The 26876-nt window shown below is 44.7% G+C and overlaps 1 protein-coding gene across 1 annotated transcript; it reads right to left on the bottom strand.

Annotated features, from left to right (window-relative positions):
* Window positions 1–223: 223 nt before the first annotated feature.
* On the bottom strand, window positions 224–22166 carry DPY30 (dpy-30 histone methyltransferase complex regulatory subunit). Its single transcript, XM_038739816.1, has 5 exons — window positions 22148–22166; window positions 17617–17688; window positions 15236–15283; window positions 6843–6985; window positions 224–554 (listed from the first exon to the last, which is right to left on the bottom strand). The coding sequence occupies exons 2-5, from the start codon at window positions 17650–17652 to the stop codon at window positions 482–484; spliced, it is 300 nt and encodes a 99-aa protein (XP_038595744.1). The 5' UTR covers window positions 17653–17688; window positions 22148–22166; the 3' UTR covers window positions 224–481.
* Between the last annotated feature and the right edge of the window lie 4710 nt (window positions 22167–26876).

Below are 26876 nucleotides of genomic sequence, written 5' to 3'. Positions count from 1 at the left end.
CTGTGTGACTTCGGGCAAGTCACTTCTCCGGGCCTCAGGTCCCTCATCTGGAAAATGGGGATTAAGACCCCCTGTGGAACGACCTGATTACCTTGTATCCCCCCAGCGCTTGGAACAGTGCTTGGCACATAGCAAGCGCTTAATAAATGCCATTATTATTAGGTTCAAAGAATCTCTAGCAGACCGAATTCCCCGCAGAGAAAGGTCATATCCATCTCTCCAAGATTGTTATAGCATTTTATTCGGAAAGTCACTGAACATCGTTCGAGACGAGTGAAGGAATAAAGTGTAAGAAATACTCATTAAATAAAAAAAAAGCCAAGGACGAGGAAACGTTCCCTAATAGGACTACTGTAACAAGATCTCTGGTCCTGAAGATTCGTAAGCTTCAAAATAACAAAAATAAAGAGTCATGGCAACTTGGAGTGCCTCCATCCTGTAAAATCTACAGGAGCAACCAAATTCTCTCCTTCCCACGGAACTAGTTTCGATCTTCAAACTGTGACTTGTTTTTTAAAAGGTACGATGCTAGAAATTCAATGGGATTGGGAGGTCTGCAAAGGAAAAAGAATCCGAGGTTTAGTAAGCTTCGTTACAAACGAATGATCTCAAGTGTTCTCTTTTTGCGGTTACCATCCATTTTACACACACCCGGAACTAATTTTTATGGAAATCCTGGCCGGAGGGCTTTAAAGCAAATTTATCCAACGCCCTCCTCCAAATAATACTTCCGTGAAGATTCTTTATAAAACCGTAAAGCGGTATCTCATACGTCGTAACAGATGAGGCTCAGGATTTATAGGTAATTGAGAGGCAGCACGGCCTAATCATCATCATCAATCGTATTTATTGAGCGCTTACTATGCACAGAGCACTGTACTAAGCGCTTGGGAAGTACAAATTGGCAACATATAGAGACAGTCCCTACCCAACAGTGGGCTCACAGTCTAAAAGACAGAGCGCAAGTTTGGGAGTCGGAAGGGCCTCGGTTCTGACCCCAGACCTTGGGCAGGTCACTCGACTTCTCTGTGCCTCAGTTACCTCATCTGCAAAATGGAGATTAAAACTGTGAGCCCCATATGGGACATCCACTACGCCCAACTTGATTAGTTAATACCTACCCCAGCGCTGAGTACAGTGCCCGGCGACTAGTAAGCGCTTATAAATACCTTATTATTATTGTTCGAAATAATAATAATAAAGAATTGATCACTTCTTGTTTCATCCTTACCCTTAATGAAATACATGGTTCTGTATGGTGAAAGAGTATAAAAGAATAATAATTATTACTCTATTTTACTTGTACACATCTATTCTATTTATTTTATTTTGTTAGTATGTTGGGTTTTGTTCTCTGTCTCCCCCTTTTAGACTGTGAGCCCACTGTTGGGTAGGGACCGTCTCTAGATGTTGCCAACTTGTACTTCCCAAGCGCTTCGCACAGTGCTCTGCACACAGTACGCGCTCAATAAATACAATTGATGATGATGATTTTGTTAGTATGTTTGGTTTTGTTCTCTGTCTCCCCCTTTTAGACTGTGAGCCCACTGTTGGGTAGGGACTGTCTCTAGATGTTGCCAACTTGTACTTCCCAAGCGCTTAGCACAGTGCTCTGCACACAGTAAGCGCTCAATAAATACGATTGATGATGATGATTTTGTTAGTATGTTTGATTTTGTTCTCTGTCTCCCCCTTTTAGACTGTGAGCCCACGGTTGGGTAGGGACCGTCTCAATATGTTGCCAACTTGTACTTCCCAAGCGCTTAGTACAGTGCTCTGCACACAGTAAGCGCTCAATAAATACGAGATTGATTGACTGATTAATGAGAGCCTCATTACAACAGAGGAAACAAAGGTAGTTAGTGAGGGTACTCATTAAGCACTAAGGGGTAAGCATTGACCCATTATTTTGTAATAAATAGCTAAAGAGATATCCTTGGATATAAGCTGTCCAAACGGGTTTGGGGGGAAAATTTATAAACTCATTAGGATTTTACCCACTTGGTAGTCACGTAAAATGTTTTGGGCTAGCAGACGTCCCTGTGTTTCTCCAGGGGGTTGTCACTCTTCCCATGAAAATTAAAATACCACCATTACCCTACGATTCCAGAGAGATGGTTCCTTGGGCCTCAGATGAAAATCTCCCGTTTATTAACTTCCATAAAATGATTCATATGGACCGAGTCCACACTTGGCAATTCCACAGCGAAATGAATGTTTTGTGAACTCTTATCTGTGTCTTAGTGGCATGAGTGATATTCTGTTTGTTCCTCTGCTACTTTCAGGGGCGTTCACTTGAGGGAACGGTATCTTTGCAATGGGGCTGCATTTCTGTGTCATCATCATCAATCGTATTTATTGAGCGCTTACTATGTGCAGAGCACTGTACTAAGCGCTTGGGAAGTACAAATTGGCAACATATAGAGACAGTCCCTACCCAACAGTGGGCTCACAGTCTAAAAGGGGGAGACAGAGAACAAAACCAAACATACTAACAAAATAAAATAAATAGAATAGATATGTGCAGGTAAAATAGAGTAATAAATATGTACAAACATATATACATATATACAGGTGTCGCCTGAAGTATATACTGTATGTACATATAACTGTATATATGTATATATCTGTATGTACGCACATATAACTGTATATATGTGTATATCTGTATGTATGTATATATAACCGTATATATCTGTATATATGATTGTACATATTTATCACTCTATTTATTTATTTATTTTACTTGTACATATCTATTCTATTTATTTTATTTTGTTAATACGTTTGGTTTTGTTCTCCGTCTCCCCCTTCTACACTGTGAGCCCACTGTTGGGTAGGGCCCGTCTCTAGACGTTGCCAACTTCCCCAGCGCTTAGTCCAGTGCTCTGCACACAGTCAGCGCTCAATAAATACGATTGATTGATTTATTGAAGTGGCACGGGTGATATTTGGTTTGCTGCTCTACTACTTATAGGGGGCATTCACTTGGGGAAGACGGGGTATTTTTTTTGCAATGAGGCTGCGCTTTCCCGCTAGACCGTAAGCTCGTTGTGGGCAGGGAATGGGTGTGTTATAGCGTACTCGCCCATGTGCTTAGCACAGTGCTCGGCACACGCTCGGTAGATCTGATCGACTGACTCGGACGTGCCTCCTGGTTAGCCCTGGAATCCATCCTATTGACAGCTGCAGCCCGCCGGCTGCTCTTTCCGACTTTCCAAGCTGGGATTCAGGCAGTCCGGAAAAACAGCGGGCTGGAACAACCCTGAGGGGGTTCTTGAAGCGGCTGCCTAGAGGGAAAGAACTTTAAATCCCTCCGGGCACCATCCCAGCGCTTAGAACAGTGTTTTGCACATAGTAAGCGCTTAATAAATGCCGTTATTATTACCCCTGCTAGTGCCTAGCTGGCGGCTAACAGGTTTCCCGCACGGATTCACATCCAAATTAGGCGTCCATCCCTGCTAATACAGGTTACCGGTGATACCTATTGAACACTGCCAGCGTGCAGAGCACTGGACTAAGCGCTTGGGAGAGTACAATATCATCATCATCATCATCAATCGTATTTATTGAGCGCTTACTGTGTGCAGAGCACTGGACTAAGCGCTTGGGAAGTACAAGTTGGCAACATATAGAGACAGTCCCTGCCCAACAGTGGGCTTGCAGTCTAAAAGGGGGAGACAGAGAACAAAACCAAACATACTAACAAAATAAAATAAATATGACAATATGACAGAGTTGGTAGACATTCGCTGCCCACAACGGGCTTATAGTCTAGAAGGGTTTTACAGAGGGTTACAGGTCTGAAATGGCAGTCTGGACTAAGTTCGTTGTGGGCAGGGAAATGTGTCTGTTGTACCGTACCCTCCCAAGCGCTGAGCAGAGTGTTCTGCACAAGGTAAGCGCCCAATAAATACGACTGCTGAATGAATTCAAGAAGGCTCATGAACTCTATTACTACTGAAGCGGTAGCAATAGAGTTCATGAGCCTTCTTAACTCCCGAATAAACCTCCATTAAAGTTACAATCAATCAATCAATCGTATTTATTGAGCGCTTACTATGTGCAGAGCACTGTACTAAGCGCTTGGGAAGTACAAATTGGCAACATCTAGAGACAGTCCCTGCCCAACAGTGGGCTCACAGTCTAAAAGGGGGAGACGGAGAACAAAACCAAACATACTAACAAAATAAAATAAATAGAATAGATATGTACAAGTAAAATAAATAGAGTAATAAATATGGACAAACATATATACAGGTGCTGTGGGGAAGGGAAGGAGGTAAGATGGGGGGGATGGAGAGGGGGACGAGGGGGAGAGGAAGGAAGGGGCTCAGTCTGGGAAGGCCTCTTGGAGGAGGTGAGCTCTCAGCAGGGCCTTGAAGGGCATTCTTTGATGGGGAACTCGGGAAACAAGAATGAGATAATAATAATAATAATAATAATAATTAATAATAATAATGGTATTTGTTAAGCGCTTACTATGTGCAAAGCAAGTGCTGGGGAGCTTACAAGGTGATCAGGTTGTCCCACGGGGGGGGGCTCACAGTTTTAATCCCCATTTTACAGATGAGGGAACTGAGGCCCAGAGAAGTTAAGTGACTTGTCCAAAGTCACACAGCTGACAGCTGAACCCATGACCTCTGACTCCATAGCCCAGGCCTTTTCCACTGAGCCACGCTGCTTCTCCAGATTTACCACTGGGTTTTGTTCTCGTGAAAAAAAAAAAAGAAATCAGTCACCCTCAGTCCCACCTGGGAGACTCAGGAGGCTACAGGAAGTGCAGGGCATAAAAGATGAAAAAATGTGTTGGGAATCCTGACAATTCCCGGGATGCCACTGCCAGAGGTGTCCAGGTGTAGGACTGGAATTAGCCTCAGTGAGGGTCTTAAGAGTGGCAGTTGGGGGCAGCAGGAAAGAAAATAAGCAAACAATGATGGGGAAAATCTTCTCATAATCCTCCCATTCCTCCTATCCCACACCCTACCAATCAATCAATCAATCGTATTTATTGAGTGCTTACTGTGTGCAGAGCACTGTACTAAGCGCTTGGGAAGTCCAAGTTGGCAACATATAGAGACGGTCCCTACCCAACAGTGGGCTCACAGTCTAAAAGGGGGAGACAGAGAACAAAACCAACCATACAGCAAAATAAAATAAATAGAATAGATATGTACAGGTAAAATAAATAAATAGAGTAATAAATATGTACAAACATATATACAGGTGCTGTGGCGAAGGGAAGGAGGTAAGATGGGGGGATGGAAGTCTTCTACCACTGAGAAGACTCTTACAACAGCAAAAGGCAATTTCCAGGCATAGGAGCTCTTCTGCAGTAATAATAATAATAATAATAATGGTGGTATTTGTTAAGCGCTTACTATGTGCAAAGCACTGTTCTAAGCGCTAAAGGGGATACAAGGTGATCAGGTTGTCCCACGTGGGGCTCACAGTCTTAATCCCCATTTTCCAGATGAGGGAACTGAGGCCCAGAGAAGTGACGTGGCTTGCCCAAGGTCACACCGCTGACAAGTGGCGGAGCCAGGATTCGAACCCATGACCTCTGACTCCCCAGCCCGGCTCTTTCCACTGAGCCACGCTGCTTCATAAAGTAGATAAAGTGTTTCTAGATTCAGAAATCCCAAGCAGCTAATTGACTGTCACCCAGTTCCACTTTACTATTAGAACGTGTGACTTACAAGTGAGCCCGCTGTTGGGTAGGGACTGTCTCTATGTGTTGCCGACTTGTACTTCCCAAGCGCTTAGTACAGTGCTCTGCACACAGGAAGCGCTCAATAAATACGATTGAGTGAATTACTCTCAACCCAGAGTTTTATTTCCAAGTTAGAAATAGCACGGCGTAGTGGATACAGCCCGGGCCTGGGCATCAGAAGGACCTTATGTATTTATTACTCTTTTTATTTATTTATTTTATTTGTACATATTTATTTTATTTGGTGAATATGTTTTGTTTTGTTCTCTGTCTCCCCCTTCTAGACTGCGAGCCCACTGTTGGGTGGGGACCGTCTCTACATGTTGCCAACTTGGACTTCCCAAGCGCTTAGTCCAGTGCTCTGCACACAGTAAGCGCTCAATAAATACGATTGAGTGAATGAATGAATAAATGACCCGGGTTCCAGTGTGCTCTGCACACAGTAAGCGCTCAATAAATACGACTGAATGAATGAATGAATAAATGACCTGGGTTCCAGTCCCTGTTCTGCCGCTTGTCTGCCGTGTGACCTTGGGCAAGCCATTTAACTTCTCTGGGCTTCAGTTACCTCATCTGTAAAATGGGGATTAAGACTGTAAGCCCCATGTGGGCCAGGGACTGGTCCAAAGTGACCACCTTCTATCTCCCCCAGTGTTTACGACAGTGCCTGGCACATAGTAAGTGCTGAAATCCCGTAATAAAAAAAAGCCGGACACCCTCTCGTAATGATGCCCCTTCCTTCCTCTCCCCCTCGTCCCCCTCTCCATCCCCCCTTCTTACCTCCTTCCCTTCCCCACAGCACCTGTATATATGTATAGATGTTTGTACATATTTACTACTCTATTTATTTATTTATTTTATCTGTACATATCTATTCTATTTATTTTATTTTGTTAGTATGTTTGGTTCTGTTCTCTGTCTCCCCCTTTTAGACCGTGAGCCCACTGTTGGGTAGGGACTGTCTCTAGATGTCGCCAATTTGTACTTCCCCAGCGCTTAGTCCAGTGCTCCGCACCTAGTAAGCGCTCAATAAATACGATTGATGATGATGATGATGCACGTTTGACCGCTTTAAGGGGACTCTATCAATTTCCTATACGAGGATTAAAGTCTCAGTTTGTTTCCTTACCTCTCCTTTGCAAGCACGGCAAGTCCCTGTAATAAGATCGGTACAACGGTCTGATCCAGATAGGCCCGCGTGGGCAGTGACTGAAGGTCCACCTTCTGCTTTGACGTCTTCTCCGCGTTAATCTTCTCATTTTCTACTATCCGCTGCGGAATAATACAAAACACAGTGGATTGAGACACTTTCTGAGAACCGCGCTGCCTTCTTGTTCGAGGTAAATTTATACGAGAAATAAGGGGGAGGCCCAGCAGAGAATTACTTGACTGTGTATTCCATCAGAGGTATGTGTCAAGTGCTTACTAGGTGCCCTGTTCTAAGAGCTGGGGTAGAAAGAAACTAATCAGGTCGGACACCGTCCGTGTCCCGCCGGGGCTCACGGTCTTAATCCCCATTTTACTGATGGGGTAACTGAGGCGGAGAGAAGTGAAGCGACTTGCCCGCCGTCACGCGGCAGACAAGTGGCGGAGGCGGGATTAGAACACGGGTCCTGCCGATTCCTAGGCCGTACTGCTTCTCCAATCAATCAATCAATCGTATTTATTGAGAGCTTACCGTGTACTAAGCGCTTGGGAAGTACAAGCTGGCAACATATAGAGACAGTCCCTACCCACCAGTGGGCTCACAGTCTAGAAGGGGGAGACAGAGAACAAAACCAAACATACTAACAAAATAAAATAAATAGAATAGATAGGTACAAGTAAAATAAATAGACTAATAAATATGTACAAACATATATACATATATACAGGTGCTGTGGGGAAGAGAAGGAGGTAAGATGCGGGGGATGGAGAGGGGGACGAGGGGGGAAGGAAGGAAGGGGCTCAGTCTGGTGTGGGTGCTCGTTGTGTGCAGAGCGCTGTACTAAGTATTTGGGAAAGTATACTTCCCAAAGGAGATACTTCCCAAAAACTATCTACTAAGGATGTCTTTCGGTACCTCCGGCTCACTAATTCCAGTTCAGTTCTGAAAATTTTCCCCTCTTCTAGGATTTAGAGTCATGAGAACCACTATTTACACATTCCCCTAGACCTCTTTCTCCGGAAATAATGCCAGTTCACGCTCCTCTCCTTTCACATGAAGTTACTTATTACTGGATATTTGTACCTATCTATTCTATTTATTTTATTTTGTTAGTATGTTTGGTTTTGTTCTCTGTCTCCCCCTTTCAGACTGTGAGCCCACTGGTGGGTAGGGACTGTCTCTAGACGTTGCCAATTTGTACTTCCCAAGCGCTTAGTACAGTGCTCTGCACATAGTAAGCGCTCAATAAATACGATTGATGATGATGATGATGGAATTAAAAAGGAATTACTCTTTGGAGAAGCAGCGTGGCCTGGTGGAAAGAGCACAGGCATGGGAGGCAAAGGACCTAGGTTCTAATCCTGACTTGTCTGCTGTGTGATCATGGGCAAGTCGCTTAACTTCTCTGTGCCTCAGTTTCCTCAAGTGTAAAATGTACAGTCAATACCCATTCTCCCTCCTATTTAGATTGTGGGACAGGGACTGCGTCTGACCTAATTATTTTGTATCTACCTCAAAGCTTAATATAGTCTTGGCACAAAATAAGCACTTGACAAATGCCATTATTATCATCATCATCATCTCCTACGCTCTATGTAACAACATGTAACAATATTTTGGCCCTCTGGAGTCCCACTTAGATCAAAGCCAAAATAAATACCCAGGTGACAGATCCGCTCCTATGTTTAGGTAACGCTCTGCTGGATTTCGGGAGCTATATAAGATTTTTAAAATAAAATTTAATTAAAGGACAACCACGTATTAAAGCCGTTTTTGAAAAATCCAAACATTAAAAAAATTTGTATAAATTTTTAAGAGGCAATATTCACTCTACCTCTAATAGTCCATGAAACTTTGATAGTGAGCACCTCACCTTTAGAATCACGCCATTCAACACTGTCAGATTTCTTTATTTTTCCAAAGACTGGACAAAATACCGTTGTACATGGCTCAATCTAGCCAACTCTAGCTAACTCTCTCCTTTACGGTAGCCTCAAGGGAGATCGCATTCTCCCTACACTTCGTCCACTGTTTCCAAACAGACTTGGCGGGTTCACCTCTCCGCTTCACAACACCCACCCCGACCCGCACCTCTAATCTTCTCTGAGAAAAGCAGCGCCGTTAATCATTTAAAAATCGCATCCTACACCAAAGCCGGTGGTTAATTTAGAAATTCACCTTTGCTCAAACACAGCAGGACAGGCGGACTTATCCTAGGATTTCTATCCCAATAGCGCCGTTTGCTTGAAATCCTCTTTAATCTACGGCAAGCTAACTTCCAAAAGCACACCCTAAAGGTGCAATCATCATCAATCGTATTTATTGAGCGCTTACTGTGTGCAGAGCACTGGACTAAGCGCTTGGGAAGTACAAGTTGGCAACATATAGAGACGGTCCCTACCCAACACTGGGCTCACAGTCTAGAAGGGGGAGACAGAGAACAAAACCAAACAGACCAACAAAATAAAATAAATAATTTTATTCGTAACAAACTCTACGGAAGCGGGTAAGGTGATCCCACCTTCAAACCAAGGTGCTCTCAGGAAGAGGCGTCGTCTTAATTAGAGACGCGGCTTCACCTTGAAAGACTATTGCAAGGGCAGTGCTTCTCTCCATATACAACCTAGACTTTCTCCAATTAAGACTTCTTTTTCCCGGCTCGCTCTCCCTTCTGCATCTGTGTAACCTCTGGGCATTTGATATCACCCCACAAAACCTTCCTCAAATCTGCCAAACAATCACACTTTCCCCCTTCAAAGCCCTACTAAAGGCTCACCTCCTCCAGATTAAGCCCCCTTTTCCTCAGCTCTTCCCCTCCCCATTGCCCCGACTCGTTCCCTTTGCTCTCCCCTCCTTCTCCCCCCCCACAACAGCACTTGTGTATTTACGTACATATCTATAATCCTATTTATTTATATTAATGCCTGTTTACTCGGTTTGACGTATACATATCTATAATTCTACTTATTTATATTGCTGCCCGTTTACTTGTTTTGATGTCTGTCTCCCCCCTTCTAGATTGTAAGCCCGTTGTGGGCAGGGATTCCCTCTTGATTGCTGAACTGTACTTTCCAAGCGCTTGGTACAGTGCTCTGCACATAGTAAGCGCTCAAATAAATGATTAAATGAATGTACGTACCTTTAGATGATATAATAATAATGGCATTTATTAAGCGCTTACTATGTGCAAAGCACTGTTCTAAGCGCTGGGGAGGTTACAAGGTGATCAGGTTGTCCCACGGGGGGGCTCACAGTCTTTCATCCCCATTTTACAGATGAGGGAACTGAGGCCCAGAGAAGTGAAGTGACTTGCCCAAATTCACACGGCTGACAATTGGCAGGGCCGGGATTTGAACCCATGACCTCTGACTCCAAAGCCCGGGCTCTTTTCCACTGAGCCACGCTGCTTCTCTATTATAAATATTATAAATTGATTTATAGTAACGTCTGTCTCCCCCTCTAGACTAAGGGCAAGGAACATGTCTACTAGTTCTGTTGTACTGCAATCAATCAATCGTATTTATTGAGCGCTTACTGTGTGCAGAGCACTGTACTAAGCGCTTGGGAAGTACAAGTTGGCAACACATAGAGACAGTCCCTACCCAACAGTGGGCTCACAGTACCCTCCCGAGCACTTAGTACAGAGTAAGCACTCAATAAATACCATCGATTGACTGATTAATAAGGACCACTTCCCAGAAATCCCACCAACAGAACTCGCCCCATGTGCTTTCTTCTTTATCCTTCGGGCAGGCCCTGGGTCCCTAGTTAAGGGGAGAAGAAAAAGGAGAACTGAAAGAGCATGTAATAAAAAGCACCGGGAAGACGAGAGGAATTTCGGGGTGGGAGATGGGCTATTGGGCTGGGACTGTCTCTATTTGTTGCCAATTTGTACTTCCCAAGCGCTTAGTACAGTGCTCTGCACATAGTAAGCGCTCAATAAATACGATTGATGATGATGATGTTTTGGCACCGATCAGCGAGGTCCCTCGTGGACCCAACGGCAATCCAGTCAGACTTGACCCAGAGGTTCCTCATGGATGCATCACTGCCACTAAAATCACCGAATAACTAAGCCGCCTCTCCCTCGTCTACCCGGAAAACCCAGCCTCAGTCGGGGCCCGCTCGCGATTCCCTGACTATTTAAGCCTGCAGAGAAAAATCTCTCGGCTCTCCTCTCCGAAGTGCAAACCAAAATGGTTTTGACGTTAGCCACGGTGACATCTGAGTCATTTTCTCCGTCCTGCAAAAAACGTTCGTGCAGCATTAGAAACTCGCGCGCAGGCTTCAGGAGTTTCATTCTCTCCCTCCCACTGAAAAAAAATCAGAGAGGTGACCCTGGAGACTTTAAAGGAGACAACGGCGGCACGACTTTTAGACTGTGAGCCCACTGTTGGGTAGGGACTGTCTCTCTATGTTGCCAATTTGTACTTCCCAAGCGCTTAGTACAGTGCTCTGCACATGGTAAGCGCTCAATAAATACGATTGATGATGATGATGACTTGGGTGGGGGGGGTGATCTATTACGCCAGGTTAGGATCTCACTGAAACATCCAAGCCCTTAGTACGGTACGCTGCACACAGTAAGCGCTCAATAAGTACGACTGAATGAATATCTACTTCCACTGGCCCAAGATGTCCCTTTAAAACTGCTTTTGTCCCTATTTCCCCTTGCGGCTTCTCCTAGCCCTCCTTCTGCTTCCCGATCTCCCTCCGCCCCCCAAAACACCATTTTACAAGAAAACTTGGTCTAAAGTAAAATAGAAGTGGGTTTCTAGAACGCCTGGAATGGAATTTTCTTACTACCACTACAACTTGAGAAGAATCCAAGCGCTTCCTGTTATCTGTTACCTACGCTATAATAACAACGATGGCATTTGTTAAGCGCTTACTATGTGCCAAGCACTGTTCTAAGCGCTGAGGGGGATACAAGGTGATCAGGTTGTCATCATCATCATCAATCGTCTTAACTGTGTGCAGAGCACCGTACTAAGCGCTTGGGAAGTACAAATTGGCAACATATAGAGACAGTCCTTACCCAACAGTGGGCTCACAGTCTAAAAGGGGCTCCCAGTCTAAAAGCACATGGGGCTCCCAGTCTTCATCCCCATTTTACAGATGAGGTAGCTGAGGCTCAGAGAAGTGACGTGACTTGCCCAAGGTCACACAGCAGACCGGTGGCGGGGCCGGGATTTGAACCCATGACCTCTGACTCCAAAGCTATCTGTTCAGAACCACCGAGAAGGATGTTTTAGACGCCTTGCTGTGTCGCCAAGTTGGCCTCTGACCTCAGCAAAAGCAAACACCTCTCTCTCGTGAATTTGTTTCCGAAAGAGGAGTTAACCGGCTTTCCCTCCGGCTTGAACCACTGAAAAATCACCTAACCAATCCAGGAAACCAAAAGAAAAACTGTAGGCAGTTGTGAAAGGCACATTCAGCATCGTCAACGCAACGGGGCTGCGCTCTAAAACCTATTTCAGTACCTATTTCCAACAACCTCACGCTGACTGAAGTTCACATGGTTTACTGACACTCGGAGCCTCCCGCGGGACAAGGACCCACGGCGTCCAAACTGATCGTTTTCAATCCGCCCCAGGGCTCGGGACGGTGCTCGTTGTTGTTGTCTTAAGCTTTTGAGTCGCGTCTGACCCACAGAGATGCCATATTTCTCTCAGAACGCCCCACTTCCACCTGCAATCATGCCGGTAGCGTATCTATAGTTTTCTTGGTAAAAATCCACAAGTGATTTGCCATTGACTCCTTCTGTGCAATAAACGAGTCTTCGCCCCCAGCACGAGGGAGTTTTGACTTGTAGGAGACCACCTTCCGCTCACTAGCCCCTGATCGACGGAATGGGAAGGCCTCTTCTTGACTCTCCCTCCTGTAGTCGTGGCTGGGAAGAGTCCTGGAAACTCTCCAGCCACGACCCTGAGAGTTATATTATATATATATATATATATTATATATTATTAACTGGGATCAACGCTTCACGGAGAAACACACTTCAGGAAGGGGCATCACTGCGTTCTCTAACTGGGATGTGTGCATGGTGCGGGAACAGAACATCTTCTGTTCTAGAAGGGGGGAGACACACAACAGAACAAAACACGTGGACAGGGGTCATCGGAATAAAAGACAGTACTGCTAAGAGGAGGCTGGAATAGCCTGTCCTGACTTCCAGTTGGTTTCAAAAGTTCCTTACCTGTCACCCAGAGCGGAGTGACCGTGTGAAATCATCACCATCAGTCGTATTTATTGAGCACTTACTGTGTGCAGAGCACTGGACTAAGCGCTTGGGAAGTACAAGTTGGTAACGTATAGAGACAGTCCCTACCCAACAACGGGCTCACAGTCTAAAAGATCAAATCAGATCAAATCAAATGAAATCACTTTTTCCTCCTTCCCCTCCCCACAGCACCTGTATATATGCTTGTACAGATTTATTACTCTATTTTATTTGTACATACTTATTCTATTTATTTTATTTTGTTAATACGTTTTGTTTTGTTGTCTGTCTCCCCTTTTTAGCCTGTGAGCCCGCTGTTGGGTAGGGCCCGTCTCTATATGTTGCCAACTTGGACTTCCCAAGCGCTTAGTCCAGTGCTCTGCACACAGTAAGCGCTCAATAAATACGACTGAATGAATGAATCTTCCTTAAAACAAGCCCTGCAGAAAGCACTTATATTTATGTCCGATAACTTCCTCCTATCTGTAATATATTTATTTTCGTGTCTGTCTCCCCTAAGATCATAAACTCCTTGGAGGCAGGGACCATATCTACTAATTCTACCGTACTACGAGCTCGGTCACTTGGCTCAGTGCTCTGAACACAGTAGGTGCTCAAATACTTCGAGGGATTTTCCTAGTCAGGAACACTGGAGAGGCAGCGTGGCTCAGTGGAAAGAGCCCGGGCTTTGGAGTCGGAGGTCATGGGTTCAAATCCCGGCTCCGCCAACTGTCAGCTGACTTTGGGCAGTCACTTCACTTCTCTGGGCCTCATCTGGAAAATGGGGATGAAGACTGGGAGCCCCCCGTGGGACAACCTGATCACCCTGCAACCTCCCCAGCGCTTAGAACGGTGTTTTGCACATAGTAAGCGCTTAATAAATGCCATTGTTATTATTATTATTATTACCTTCTCCCCTCTCAGACTCACACCCGGAGTTTCCAGTCCTCTACCAGTCTCGACTACGGGAGGGAGAGTCAAGCGGAGGCCTGTCCATTCCACTCCTACCTTGGGCAGTGGCTAGCGAGTGGTAGGTGATCTGCAATAAATCTAAACTCACCTGTACTGGGCAGCGGCAGCACAGGAGTGTCGAGGGCGGAGACTCAAGTTTACTGCGCGGAAGGAGGCGATGGCAAACCGCTTCTGTAATTTTTACCAAGAAAACTCTACGGCTACGCTACCATCATCATCAATCGTATTTATTGAGCGCTTACTGTGTGCAGAGCACTGTACTAAGCGCGATTGCCTCACCGTACCTTGCTTTCGCCTGTCCCGCCATCGACCCCCGGCCCACGTCATCCCCCGGGCCTGGAATGGCCTCCCTCTGCCCACCCGCCAAGCTGGCTCTCTTCCTCCCTTCAAGGCCCTGCTGAGAGCTCACCTCCTCCAGGAGGCCTTCCCACACTGAGCCCCTTCCTTCCTCTCCCCCTCGTCCCCCTCTCCATCCCCCCAATCTTACCTCCTTCCCTTCCCCACAGCACCTGTTTATATGTATATATGTTTGTACATATTTTTTTACTCTATTTATTTATTTATTTATTTTATTTGTACATATCTATTCTATTTCTTTTATTTTGTTAGTATGTTTGGTTTTGTTCTCTGTCTCCCCCTTTTAGACTGTGAGCCCACTGTTGGGTAGGGACTGTCTCTAGATGTTGCCAATTTGTACTTCCCAAGCGCTTAGTACAGTGCTCTGCACATAGTAAGCGCTCAATAAATACGATTGATGATGATGATGATGATGGAGCACTCTGGGAGAGATGTGTCAGCGATGACTCGAAAGCCTAAGACAACACTACGTTCTACTACGGAGCCCAGCACTCGGTACTACTCATCACAAAGAGACAACTTCTATGTGGATTTAGGCCGGAGGGTATTAAACTTTTTAGAAATCAAACACTCCAAAAGCCAGATTTCCTTGGTATAACGAAGCGCGATGATGATGGGGCAAATTACACTCAGCTAACGAAAAAAAACACTTGGGGGTGGAGAGGGATTTTTTATCGATGCTTCGCCCTTCGTATAACTAAAACCATTTAAAAAATACAAACGATAAGGGGACTGAATCTTATCCCTGGCAAAACCGAGCTCGTGTCTCCATCGGGGCAGCGCACTGGCTAAACCCGAGCAAAGAAGCTGAGGACGTTACCTCGACGTTTTCCGTGAGGCCGAATTCCGAATGAGGATTTTCCGAAACCTGCAAAACACAACAGGGGTCAGACGCCACCGAAGACAGCCCCTGGACTCGACTCTATTACTCTATTTATTTATTTTACTCGTACACGTCTATTCTATTTATTTTATTTTGTTAGTATGTTTGGTTTTGCTCTCTGTCAAGCGCTTAGTACAGTGCTCTGCACATAGTAAGCGCTCAATAAATACGATTGATGTCTCCCCCTTTTAGACTGTGAGCCCACTGTCGGGTAGGGACCGTCTCTATATGTTTCCAACTTGTACTTCCCAAGCGCTTAGTACAGTGCTCTGCACACAGTAAGCGCTCAATAAATGCGATTGATTGATTGACTCTCCTGCCACCATCCCCCCGGGGCCCGCGCCACTCTCCCCCGTCTGCCGCCCATTCGGTCGTATTTACTGAGCGCCTACCGTGTGCACAGCACTGTGCTGAGCGCTTGGGAAAGTACAGCAATCGGAAAGTACGAACAATAGGACAGCAACAGGGAAGCAGAAAGTACAGCAATAAGGAGAGGCAAGCCCTGCCCACAACGAGCTCACAGTCTAGAAGCAGCGTGGCTCGGTGGAAAGAGCACAGGCTTGGGAGTCGGAGGTCGTGGGTTCGAATCCCAGCTCCCCCACGTCGGCTGTGTGACTTTGGGCAAGTCACTTAATCAATCCATCAATCGATCGTATTTATTGAGCGCTGACTGTGTGCAGAGCACTGTACTAAGCGCTTGGGAAGTACAAGTCGGCAACATGTAGAGACGGTCCCTACCCTACAGCGGGCTCACAGTCTAGAAGGGGGAGACAGAGAACAAAACAAAACATATTAACAAAATAAAATAAATAGAATAGATATCAATCGTATTTATTAAGCGCTTACTGTGTGCAGAGCACTGTACTAAGCGCTTGGGAAGTCCAAGTTGGCAACATATAGAGACGGTCCCTACCCTACAGCAGGCTCACAGTCTAGAAGGGGGAGACAGAGAACAAAACAAAACAGATTAACAAAATAAAATAAATAGAATAGATATCAATCAATCAATCGTATTTATTAAGCGCTTACTGTGTGCAGAGCACTGTACTAAGCGCTTGGGAAGTCCAAGTTGGCAACATATAGAGACGGTCCCTACCCTACAGCGGGCTCACAGTCTAGAAGGGGGAGACAGAAAACAAAACAAAATAAAATAAATAGAATAGATATGTACAAGTAAGCAGCGTGGCTCTGTGGGAAAGAGCCCGGACTTTGGAGTCAGAGGTCATGGGTTCAAATCCCGGCTCCACCACTTGTCAGCTGTGTGACTTTGGGCAAGTCACTTCACTTCTCTGGGCCTCAGTTCCCTCATCTGTAAAGTGTGGATGAAGACTGTGAGCCCCACGTGGGACAACCTGATCACCTTGCATCCCCCCAGCGCTTAGAACAGTGCTTTGCACATAGTAAGCGCTTAATAAATGCCATCATTATTATTATTATTAAAATAAATAGAGTAACTTGTCTGTGCCTCAGTTACCCCGTCTGTAAAATGGAGATTAAGAGGGTGAGCCCCATGTGGGACAAGCTGATTACCTTGTATCTCCTCCTGCGCTTAGAGCAGTGCTTGGCACATAGTAAGTGCTTAACAAATGCCATCATTATTATTATTATTGCATCTATCCTAGTGCTTAGAACAGTGCTTGGCACATAGTAAGTGCTTAACAAATGCCTCGTTATTTTTATTATTGTATCTATCCTAGTGCTTAGAACAGTGCTTGGCATATAGTAAGTGCTTAACAAATGCCATCATTATTATTATTATTGTATCTATCCTAGTGCTTAGAACCGTGCTTGGCACACAGTAAGTGCTTAACAAATGCCGCCATTATTATTATTATTGTATCTATCCTAGTGCTTAGAACAGTGCTTGGCACATAGTAGGTGCTTAACAAATGCCATCGTTATTATTATTATTATTGTATCTATCCTAGTGCTTAGAACAGTGCTTGGCACATAGTAAGTGCTTAACAAATGCCATCATTATTATTATTATTGTATCTATCCTAGGGCTTAGAACAGTGCTTGGCACCTAGTAAGTGCTTAACAAATGCCATCGTTATTATTATTATCGTATCTATACTAGTGCTTAGAACAGTACTTGGCACATAGTAAGTGCTTAACAAATGCCGCCATCATTATTATTAGAAGGGGGGGAGACTGATAACAATACAAGTAAACAGACACCAATATAACTAAATAAAATGACAGATATAGAGATAAATGCTGCGAGGACGGGGCGGGAAGAGCAAAGGGGGAGAGGGCGATGCAGAAGGGAATGGGAGAGGAGGAAAAATGGGGTTTCGTCTGGGGGGGTCCGGTACCTGCGTCTGCCCCTCCAACAGTTGCTCAGGCTCCATGATGTGGCCCCCGAGTCCCGGCCTCCGGACACAAGCCTTGGGGAGGGAAAAAATTACCGAAAACCAGCTAAATCCGCGGAACTATCCTGCCTGCTCTCCCCGGCCCCCGTCACATCCAGCGGGGCTTAGAAGTCGGAGGTCGCGGGTTCTAATTCCGCCACTTGTCAGCTGTGTGACTTGGGGCAAGTCGCTTCACTTCTCTGGGCCTGTTACCTCATCTGGAAAATGGGATAATAACGATGGGCCTCAGTTACCTCATCTGGAAAATGCGATAATAATAATAATAATGGTATTGGTTAAGCATTTGCTAGGTGCCAAGCGCTGTTCTAAGCATTGAGGTAGATACAAGGACAACAGGCCGTCCCACGTCACAGACTGAACCCATTCATTCATTCATTCATTCAATCGTATTTATTGAGCACCTACTGTGTGCAGAGCACCGCAGAGAAGCAGCGTGGCTCAGTGGCTTTGGAAACAGAGGTCATGGGTTCAAATCCCAGCTCTGTCAATTGTCAGCTGTGTGACTTTGGGCAAGTCACTTAACTTCTCTGGGCCCCAGTTACCTCATCTGTAAAATGGGGATTAAGACTGTGAGCCCCCCGTGGGACAACCTGATCACCTTGTCACCTCCCCATCGCTTAGAACCGTGCTTTGCACATAGTAAGCGCTTAATAAATGCCTTTATTATTGTTATTATTTATTCTGATAGAGAAGCAGCATGGCTCGGTGCAAGAAGCCTGGGCTTTGGAGTCAGAGGTCACGGGTTCAAATCCCGGCTCCGCCACTCAGCTGTGTGACTTGGGACAAGTCACTTCACTCCTCTGCACCTCAGTGACCTCATCTGTGAAATGAGGATTAAGACTGAGCCCCCCCTGGGGCAACCTGATCACCTTGTCACCTCCCCATCGCTTAGAGCAGTGCTTGGCACATAGTAAGCGCTTAATAAATGCCATTATTACTATTGTTATTTACTCTGATAGAGAAGTAGCATGGCTCAGTGGACAGAGCCTGGGCTTTCAAGTCAGAGGTCATGGGTTCAAATCCCGGCTCCGCCACTAAGCTGTGCGACTTTGGGCAAGTCACTTCACTCCTCTGCGCCTCAGTGATCTCATCTGTAAAATGGGGGTGAAGACTGCAAGCCCCCTGTGGGACAACCTCATCACCTTGTGACCTCCCCAGCGCTTAGAACAGTGCTTTGCACATAGTAAGCACTTAATAAATGCCACCATTATACCCATTTTACAGATGAGGTCTCTGAAGCACTTGTCAGCTGTGTGACTTTGGACAAGTCACTTCACTTCTCTGGGCCTCAGTGACCTCATCTGTAAAATGGGGGTGAAGACTGTGAGCCCCCTGTGGGACAACCTCATCACCTTGTGACCTCCCCGGCGCTTAGAACAGTGCTTTGCACATAGTAAGCACTTAATAAATGCCACCATTATACCCATTTTACAGATGAGGTCTCTGAAGCACTTGTCAGCTGTGTGACTTTGGACAAGTCACTTCACTTCTCTGGGCCTCAGTGACCTCATCTGTAAAATGGGGGTGAAGACTGTGAGCCCCCCGTGGGACAACCTGATCACCTTGTGACCTCCCCGGCGCTTAGAACAGTGCTTTGCACGTAGTAAGCGCTTAATAAATGACGTTATTATTGTTATTATTTATTCTGATAGAGAAGCAGCGTGGCTCAGTGGAAGAAGCCCGGGCTTTGGAGTCAGAGGTCATGGGTTCAAATCCTAGCTCCGCCACTTAGCTGTGTGACTTTGGACAAGTCACTTCACTCCTCTGAGCCTCAGTTCCCTCATCTGTAAAATGGGGATTAAGACCGTGAGCCCCCCGTGGGACAACCTGATCACCTTGTGACCTCCCCAGCGGTTAGAACAGTGCTTTGCACATAGTAAGCGCTTAATAAATACTATTGTTATTATTTATTCTGATAGAGAAGTATTGTGGCTCAGTGGACAGAGCCTGGGCTTTGGAGTCAGAGGTCATGGGTTCAAATCCCGGCTCCGCCACTTGTCAGCTGTGTGACTTTAGACAAGTCACTTCACTCCTCTGCGCCTCAGTGACCTCATCTGTAAAATGGGGAAGAAGACTGTGAGCCCCCCGTGGGACAACCTCATCACCTTGTGACCTCCCCGGCGCTTAGAACAGTGCTTTGCACAGAGTAAGCGCTTAATAAATACCATTATTATTGTTATTATTTATTCTGATAGGGAAGCATCGTGGCTCAATGGACAGAGCCTGGACTTTGGAGTCAGAGGTCCTGGGTTCAAATCCCGGCTCTGCCAATTGTCAGCTGGGTGACTTTGGGCGAGTCACTTCACTTCTCTGGGCCTCAGTGACCTCATCTGGAAAATGGGGATGAAGACTGTGAGCCCCCCGTGGGACAACCTGATCACCTTGTGACCTCCCCGGCGCTTAGAACAGTGCTTTGCACATAGTAAGCGCTTAATAAATGCCTTTATTATTGTTATTATTTATTCTGATAGAGAAGCATCGTGGCTCAGTGGACAGAGCCCGGACTTTGGAGTCAGAGGTCCTGGGTTCAAATCCCGGCTCCGCCAATTGTCAGCTGTGTGACTTTGGGCAAGTCACTTCACTTCTCTGCGCCTCAGTGACCTCATCTGTAAAATGGGGATGAAGACTGTGAACCCCCCGTGGGACAACCTCATCACCTAGTGACCTCCCCATCGCTTAGCGCAGTGCTTTGCACATAGTAAGCGCTTAATAAATACTATTGTTATTATTTATTCTGATTCATAGAGAAGTATTGTGGCTCAGTGGACAGAGCCTGGGCTTTGGAGTCAGAGGTCATGGGTTCAAATCCCGGCTCCGCCACTTGTCAGCTGTGTGACTTTGGACAAGTCACTTCACTCCTCTGCGCCTCAGTGACCTCATCTGTAAAATGGGGAAGAAGACTGTGAACCCCCCGTGGGACAACCTGATCACCTTGTGACCTCCCCGGCGCTTAGAACAGTGCTTTGCACAGAGTAAGCGCTTAATAAATACCATTATTATTGTTATTATTTATTCTGATAGGGAAGCATCGTGGCTCAATGGACAGAGCCCGGACTTTGGAGTCAGAGGTCCTGGGTTCAAATCCCGGCTCTGCCAATTGTCAGCTGGGTGACTTTGGGCGAGTCACTTCACTTCTCTGGGCCTCAGTGACCTCATCTGTAAAATGGGGATGAAGACTGTGAGCCCCCCGTGGGACAACCTGATCACCTTGTGACCTCCCCGGCGCTTAGAACAGTGCTTTGCACATAGTAAGCGCTTAATAAATACCATTATTATTGCTATTATTTACTCTGATAGATGAAGCAGTGTGGCTCAGTGGAAAGAGCCCGGGCTTTGGAGTCAGAGGTCATGCGTTCAAGTCCCGACTCTGCCAACTGTCAGCTGTGTGACTTTGGGCAAGTCACTTCACTTCTCTGTGCCTCAGTTACCTCATCTGTAAAATGGGGATTAAGACTGCGAGCCCCCCGTGGGACAACCTGATCACCTTGTGACCTCCTCAGCGCTTAGAACAGTGCTTTGCACATAGTAAGCGCTTAATAAATACCATTATTATTGCTATTATTTATTCTGATAGAGAAACAGTGTGGTTCAGTGGAAAGAGCCCGGGCTTTGGAGTCAGAGGTCATGGGTTCAAGTCCCGACTCCGCCAACTGTCAGCTGTGTGACTTTGGGCAAGTCACTTCACTTCTCTGTGCCTCAGTTACCTCATCTGTAAAATGGGGATTAAGACTGTGAGCCCCCCGTGGGACAACCTGATCACCTTGTGACCTCCTCAGCGCTTAGAACAGTGCTTTGCACATAGTAAGCGCTTAATAAATACCATTATTATTGCTATTATTTATTCTGATAGAGAAACAGTGTGGTTCAGTGGAAAGAGCCCGGGCTTTGGAGTCAGAGGTCATGGGTTCAAGTCCCGACTCCGCCAACTGTCAGCTGGGTGACTTTGGGCAAGTCACTTCACTCCTCTGTGCCTCAGTGACCTCATCTGTAAAATGGGGATGAAGACTATGAACCCCCCGTGGGACAACCTCATCACCTTGTGACTTCCACAGCGCTTACAACAGTGCTCTGCACATAGTAAGCGCTTAATAAATGCCTTTATTATTGTTATTATTTATTCTGATAGGGAAGCATCGTGGCTCAATGGACAGAGCCCGGACTTTGGAGTCAGAGGTCCTGGGTTCAAATCCCGGCCCTGCCAATTGTCAGCTGGGTGACTTTGGGCGAGTCACTTCACTTCTCTGGGCCTCAGTGACCTCATCTGTAAAATGGGGATGAAGACTGTGAGCCCCTCGTGGGACAACCTGATCACCTTGTCACCTCCCCAGCGCTTAGAACGGTGCTTTGCACGTAGTAAGCGCTTAATAAATGTTTTTAATTGTTGTTGATTGTAAATAATTGTTAATTTAATTGTTTTTAATAACTTTAAAAACAATACGGGGTGAGGTGCGGGGATGGGAGAAGGGGCTCTTACCGCGCTGGCCGTCCTGCCCGGCCCCCCTCCCCGGGCCCGAAGCCGTAAGTCACTGCGGCCCCGCGCGACCAGGCGGCCGTAAATGAAGGAAGCCGCACGACACCTGCGCCTGCGCACGGAGCCGCTCCACACCTGCGCCTGCGCATGGAGCCCCTCGACTCCAGCGCCTGCGCACTGAGCCGCACGACACCTGCGCCTGCGCACTGAGCCGCACGACACCTGCGCCTGCGCACGGAGCAGCTCGACACCTGCGCCTGCGCATGGAGCAACTCGACTCCAGCGCCTGCGCACTGATCCGCACGACACCTGCGCCTGCGCACAGGGCCCAACGGGCCGGGGGGGGCGGGGCCGGAGAGGAGGGAGGTAACAATAACAACCACAACAATCAATTAATCAATCAATCGTATTTATTGAACGCTACAGTGTGCAGAGCACTGTACTAAGCGCTTGGGAAGTCCAAGTTGGCAACACATAGAGACAGTCCCTACCCAACAGTGGGCTCACACTCTAGAAGGGGGAGACAGAGAACAAGACCAAACATACTAACAAAATAAACAACAACAATAACAATAATAATAACAATGATAACAGTATTTGTTAAGCGTTTACTACGTGCCAGGCACCGTTCTGAGCGCTGAGCACTGTTCTAGATTAATAATAAGAATAATAAGAATATTTGTTAAGTGCTTGATAGGTGCCAAGCACTGTTCTAAGCGCTAGGCACTGTTCTAGATTAATAATAAGACTGAGAATATTTGTTAAACGTTTGATAGGTGCCAAGCTATGTTCTAAGCGCTGAACACTGTTCTAGATTAATAATAAGAATATTTGTAATAAGAATATTTGTTAAGTGCTTGATAGGTGCCAAGCACTGTTCTAAGTGCTAGGCACTGTTCTAGATTAATAAGAAGAAGAATGAGAATATTTGTTACGCGTTTGATAGGTGCCAAGCGCTGTTCTAAGCGCTGAGCACTGTTCTAGATTAATAAGAATAAATTTGTAATAAGAATGTTTGTTAAGTGCTTGATAGGTGCCAAGCACTGTTCTAAGCGCTAGGCACTGTTCTAGATTAATAATAAGAAGAATGAGAATATTTGTTAAGCGTTTGATAGGTGCCAAGCACTGTTCTAAACGCTGAGCACTGTGCTAGATTAGTAAGAATAAGAATATTTGAAATAAGAATATTTGTTAAGTACTTGGTAGGTGCCAAGCACTGTTCTAAGCGCTAGGCACTGTTCTAAATCAATGAGAATAAGAATATTTGTTAAGCGTTTAATAGGTGTCAAGCGCTGTTATAAGCGCTGAGCACTGTTCTAGATTAATAAGAATAAATTTGTAACAAGAATGTTAAGTGCTTGATAGGTGCCAAGCACTGTTCTAAGCACTAGGCACTGTTCTAGATTAATAATCAGAAGAATGAGAATATTTGTTAAGCGTTTGATAGGTGCCAAGCGCTGTTCTAAGTGCTGAACACTGTTCTAGATTAATAAGAATAAATTTGTAACAAGAATGTTAAGTGCTTGATAGGTGCCAAGCACTGTTCTAAGCACTAGGCACTGTTCTAGATTAATAAGAATGAGAATATTTGTTAAGCGTTTAATAGGTGCCAAGCACTGTTCTAAGCGCTGAGCACTGTTCTAGATTAATAAGAAGAAATTTGTAACAAGAATGTTAAGTGCTTGATAGGTGCCAAGCACTGTTCTAAGCGCTAGGCACTGTTCTAGATTAATAAGAATATTTGTTAAGCGTTTGATAGGTGCCAAGCACTGTTCTAAGCGCTGAGCACTGTTCTAGATTAATAAGGATAAATTTGTAACAAGAATGTTTGTTAAGTGCTTGATAGGTGCCAAGCACTGTTCGAAGCGCTAGGCACTGTTCTAGATTAATAATAATAATAATGAGAATATTTGTTAAACGTTTGATAGGTGCCAAGCACTGTTCTAAGCACTGAGCACTGTTCTAGATTAATAAGAATAAATTTGTAACAACAATGTTTGTTGAGTGCTTGATAGGTGCCAAGCACTGTTCTAAGCGCTAGGCACTGTTCTAGATTAATAATAAGATGAATTAGAATATTTGTTAAGCGTTTGATAGGTGCCAAGCACTGTACTAAGCACTGAGCACTGTTCTAGATTAATAAGAATAAATTTGTAACAAGAATGTTAAGTGCTTTATAGGTGCCAAGCACTCTTCTAAGCGCTAGGCACTGTTCTAGATTAATTATAAGAAGAATGAGAATATTTGTTAAGCGTTTGATAGGTGTCAAGTGCTGTTCTAAGCACTGAATACTGTTCTAGATTAGTAAGAATAAGAATATTTGTTAAGCGCTTGATAGGTGCCAAGCACTGTTCCAAGTGCTAGGCACTGTTCTAGATTAATAAGAATATTTGTTAAGCATTTGATAGGTGCCAAGCACTGTTCTAAGCGCTGAGCACTGTTCTAGATTAATAAGAATAAATTTGTAACAAGAATGTTTGTTAAGTGCTTGATAAGTGCCAAGCACTCTTCAAAGCGCTAGGCACTGGTCTAGATTAACAATAAGAAGAATGAGAATATTTGTTAAGCATTTGATAGGTGTCATGCACTGTTCTAAGCCCTGAACACTATTCTAGATTAATAAGAATAAGAATATTTGTAATAAGAATATTTGTTAAGTGCTTGATAGGTACCAAGCACTGTTCTAAGCGCTAGGCCCTGTTCTAGATTAAGAAGAAGAAGAATGAGAATATTTGTTAAGCGTTTGATAGGTGCCAAGCGCTGTTCTAAGCGCTGAGCACTGTTCTAGATTAATAAGAATAAATTTGTAACAAGAATGTTTGTTAAGTGCTTGATAGGTGCCAAGCACTGTTCTAAGCGCTAGGCACTGTTCTAGATTAATAAGAAGAATGAGAATATTTGTTAAGCGTTTGATAGGTGCCAAGCGCTGTTCTAAGCACTGAGCACTGTTCTATATTAATAAGAATAAATTTGTAACAAGAATGTTAAGTGCTTTATAGGTGCCAAGCACTCTTCTAAGCGCTAGGCACTGCTCTAGATTAATAATAAGAAGAATGAGAATATTTGTTAAGCGTTTGATAGGTGCCAAGCGCTGTTCTAAGCGCTGAGCACTGTTCTAGATTAATAAGAATAAATTTGTAACAAGAATGTTAAGTGCTTTATAGGTGCCAAGCACTCTTCTAAGCGCTAGGCACTGCTCTAGATTAATAATAAGAAGAATGAGAATATTTGTTAAGCGTTTGATAGGTGCCAAGCGCTGTTCTAAGCGCTGAGCACTGTTCTAGATTAATAAGAATAAATTTGTAACAAGAATGTTAAGTGCTTTATAGGTGCCAAGCACTCTTCTAAGCGCTAGGCACTGCTCTAGATTAATAATAAGAAGAATGAGAATATTTGTTAAGCGTTTGATAGGTGCCAAGCGCTGTTCTAAGCGCTGAGCACTGTTCTAGATTAATAAGAATAAATTTGTAACAAGAATGTTAAGTGCTTGATAGGTGCCAAGCACTGTTCTAAGCACTAGGCACTGTTCTAGATTAATAAGAATGAGAATATTTGTTAAGCGTTTAATAGGTGCCAAGCACTGTTCTAAGCGCTGAGCACTGTTCTAGATTAATATGAAGAAATTTGTAACAAGAATGTTAAGTGCTTGATAGGTGCCAAGCACTGTTCTAAGCGCTAGGCACTGTTCTAGATTAATAAGAATATTTGTTAAGCGTTTGATAGGTGCCAAGCACTGTTCTAAGCGCTGAGCACTGTTCTAGATTAATAAGGATAAATTTGTAACAAGAATGTTTGTTAAGTGCTTGATAGGTGCCAAGCACTGTTCGAAGCGCTAGGCACTGTTCTAGATTAATAATAATAATAATGAGAATATTTGTTAAACGTTTGATAGGTGCCAAGCACTGTTCTAAGCACTAAGCACTGTTCTAGATTAATAAGAATAAATTTGTAACAAGAATGTTTGTTGAGTGCTTGATAGGTGCCAAGCACTGTTCTAAGCACTAGGCACTGTTCTAGATTAATAATAAAATGAATTAGAATATTTGTTAAGCGTTTGATAGGTGCCAAGCACTGTACTAAGCACTGAGCACTGTTCTAGATTAATAAGAATAAATTTGTAACAAGAATGTTAAGTGCTTTATAGGTGCCAAGCACTCTTCTAAGCGCTAGGCACTGTTCTAGATTAATAATAAGAAGAATGAGAATATTTGTTAAGCCTTTGATAGGTGTCAAGTGCTGTTCTAAGTGCTGAACGCTGTTCTAGATTAATAAGAATAAGAATATTTGTTAAGCCCTTGATAGGTGCCATGCACTGTCCTAAGCACTAGGCACTGTTCTAGATTGATAAGAATACGAATATTTGCTAAGCGTTTGATAGGTGCCAAGCACTGTTCTAAGCGCTGAGCACTGTTCTAGATTAATAAGAATATTTGTTAAGCACTTGATAGGTGCCAAGCACTGTTCTAAGCACTAGGCACTGTTCTAGATTAATAATAATAAGAATGAGAATATTTGTTAAACGTTTGATAGGTGCCAAGCATTGTTCTAAGCGCTGAGCACTGTTCTAGATTAATAAGAATAAATTTGTAACAAGAATGTTTGTTAAGCGCTTGATAGGTGCCAAGCACTGTTCTAAGTGCTAGGCACTGTTCTAGATTAATAAGAATAAGAATATTTGTTAACCGTTTGATAGGTGCCAAGCACTGTTCTAAGCCCTGAGCACTGTTCTAGA

This window comes from Tachyglossus aculeatus, chromosome X1 (assembly GCF_015852505.1).
Source record: "Tachyglossus aculeatus isolate mTacAcu1 chromosome X1, mTacAcu1.pri, whole genome shotgun sequence".
In the NCBI taxonomy this organism is placed as follows: Eukaryota; Metazoa; Chordata; class Mammalia; order Monotremata; family Tachyglossidae; genus Tachyglossus; species Tachyglossus aculeatus.
The sequence above is the reverse complement of the archived record's forward strand: the minus strand, read 5'-3'. Positions and strand labels throughout refer to the sequence as shown.

What these genes read in the sequence shown, in the direction of transcription:
- DPY30 (XM_038739816.1), bottom strand. Translation starts at nt 17,652, where the DNA reads ATGGAGCCTGAGCAACTGTTGGAGGGGCAGACGCAG. An exon ending in TGTTGGAGGGGCAGACGCAG is followed by an intron (nt 15,284 to 17,616) that starts GTACCGGACCCC and finishes TGTGTTTTGCAG; the next exon opens with GTTTCGGAAAATCCTCATTC. An exon ending in GCCGTGCTTGCAAAGGAGAG is followed by an intron (nt 555 to 6,842) that starts GTAAGGAAACAA and finishes TTTCCTTTGCAG; the next exon opens with ACCTCCCAATCCCATTGAAT.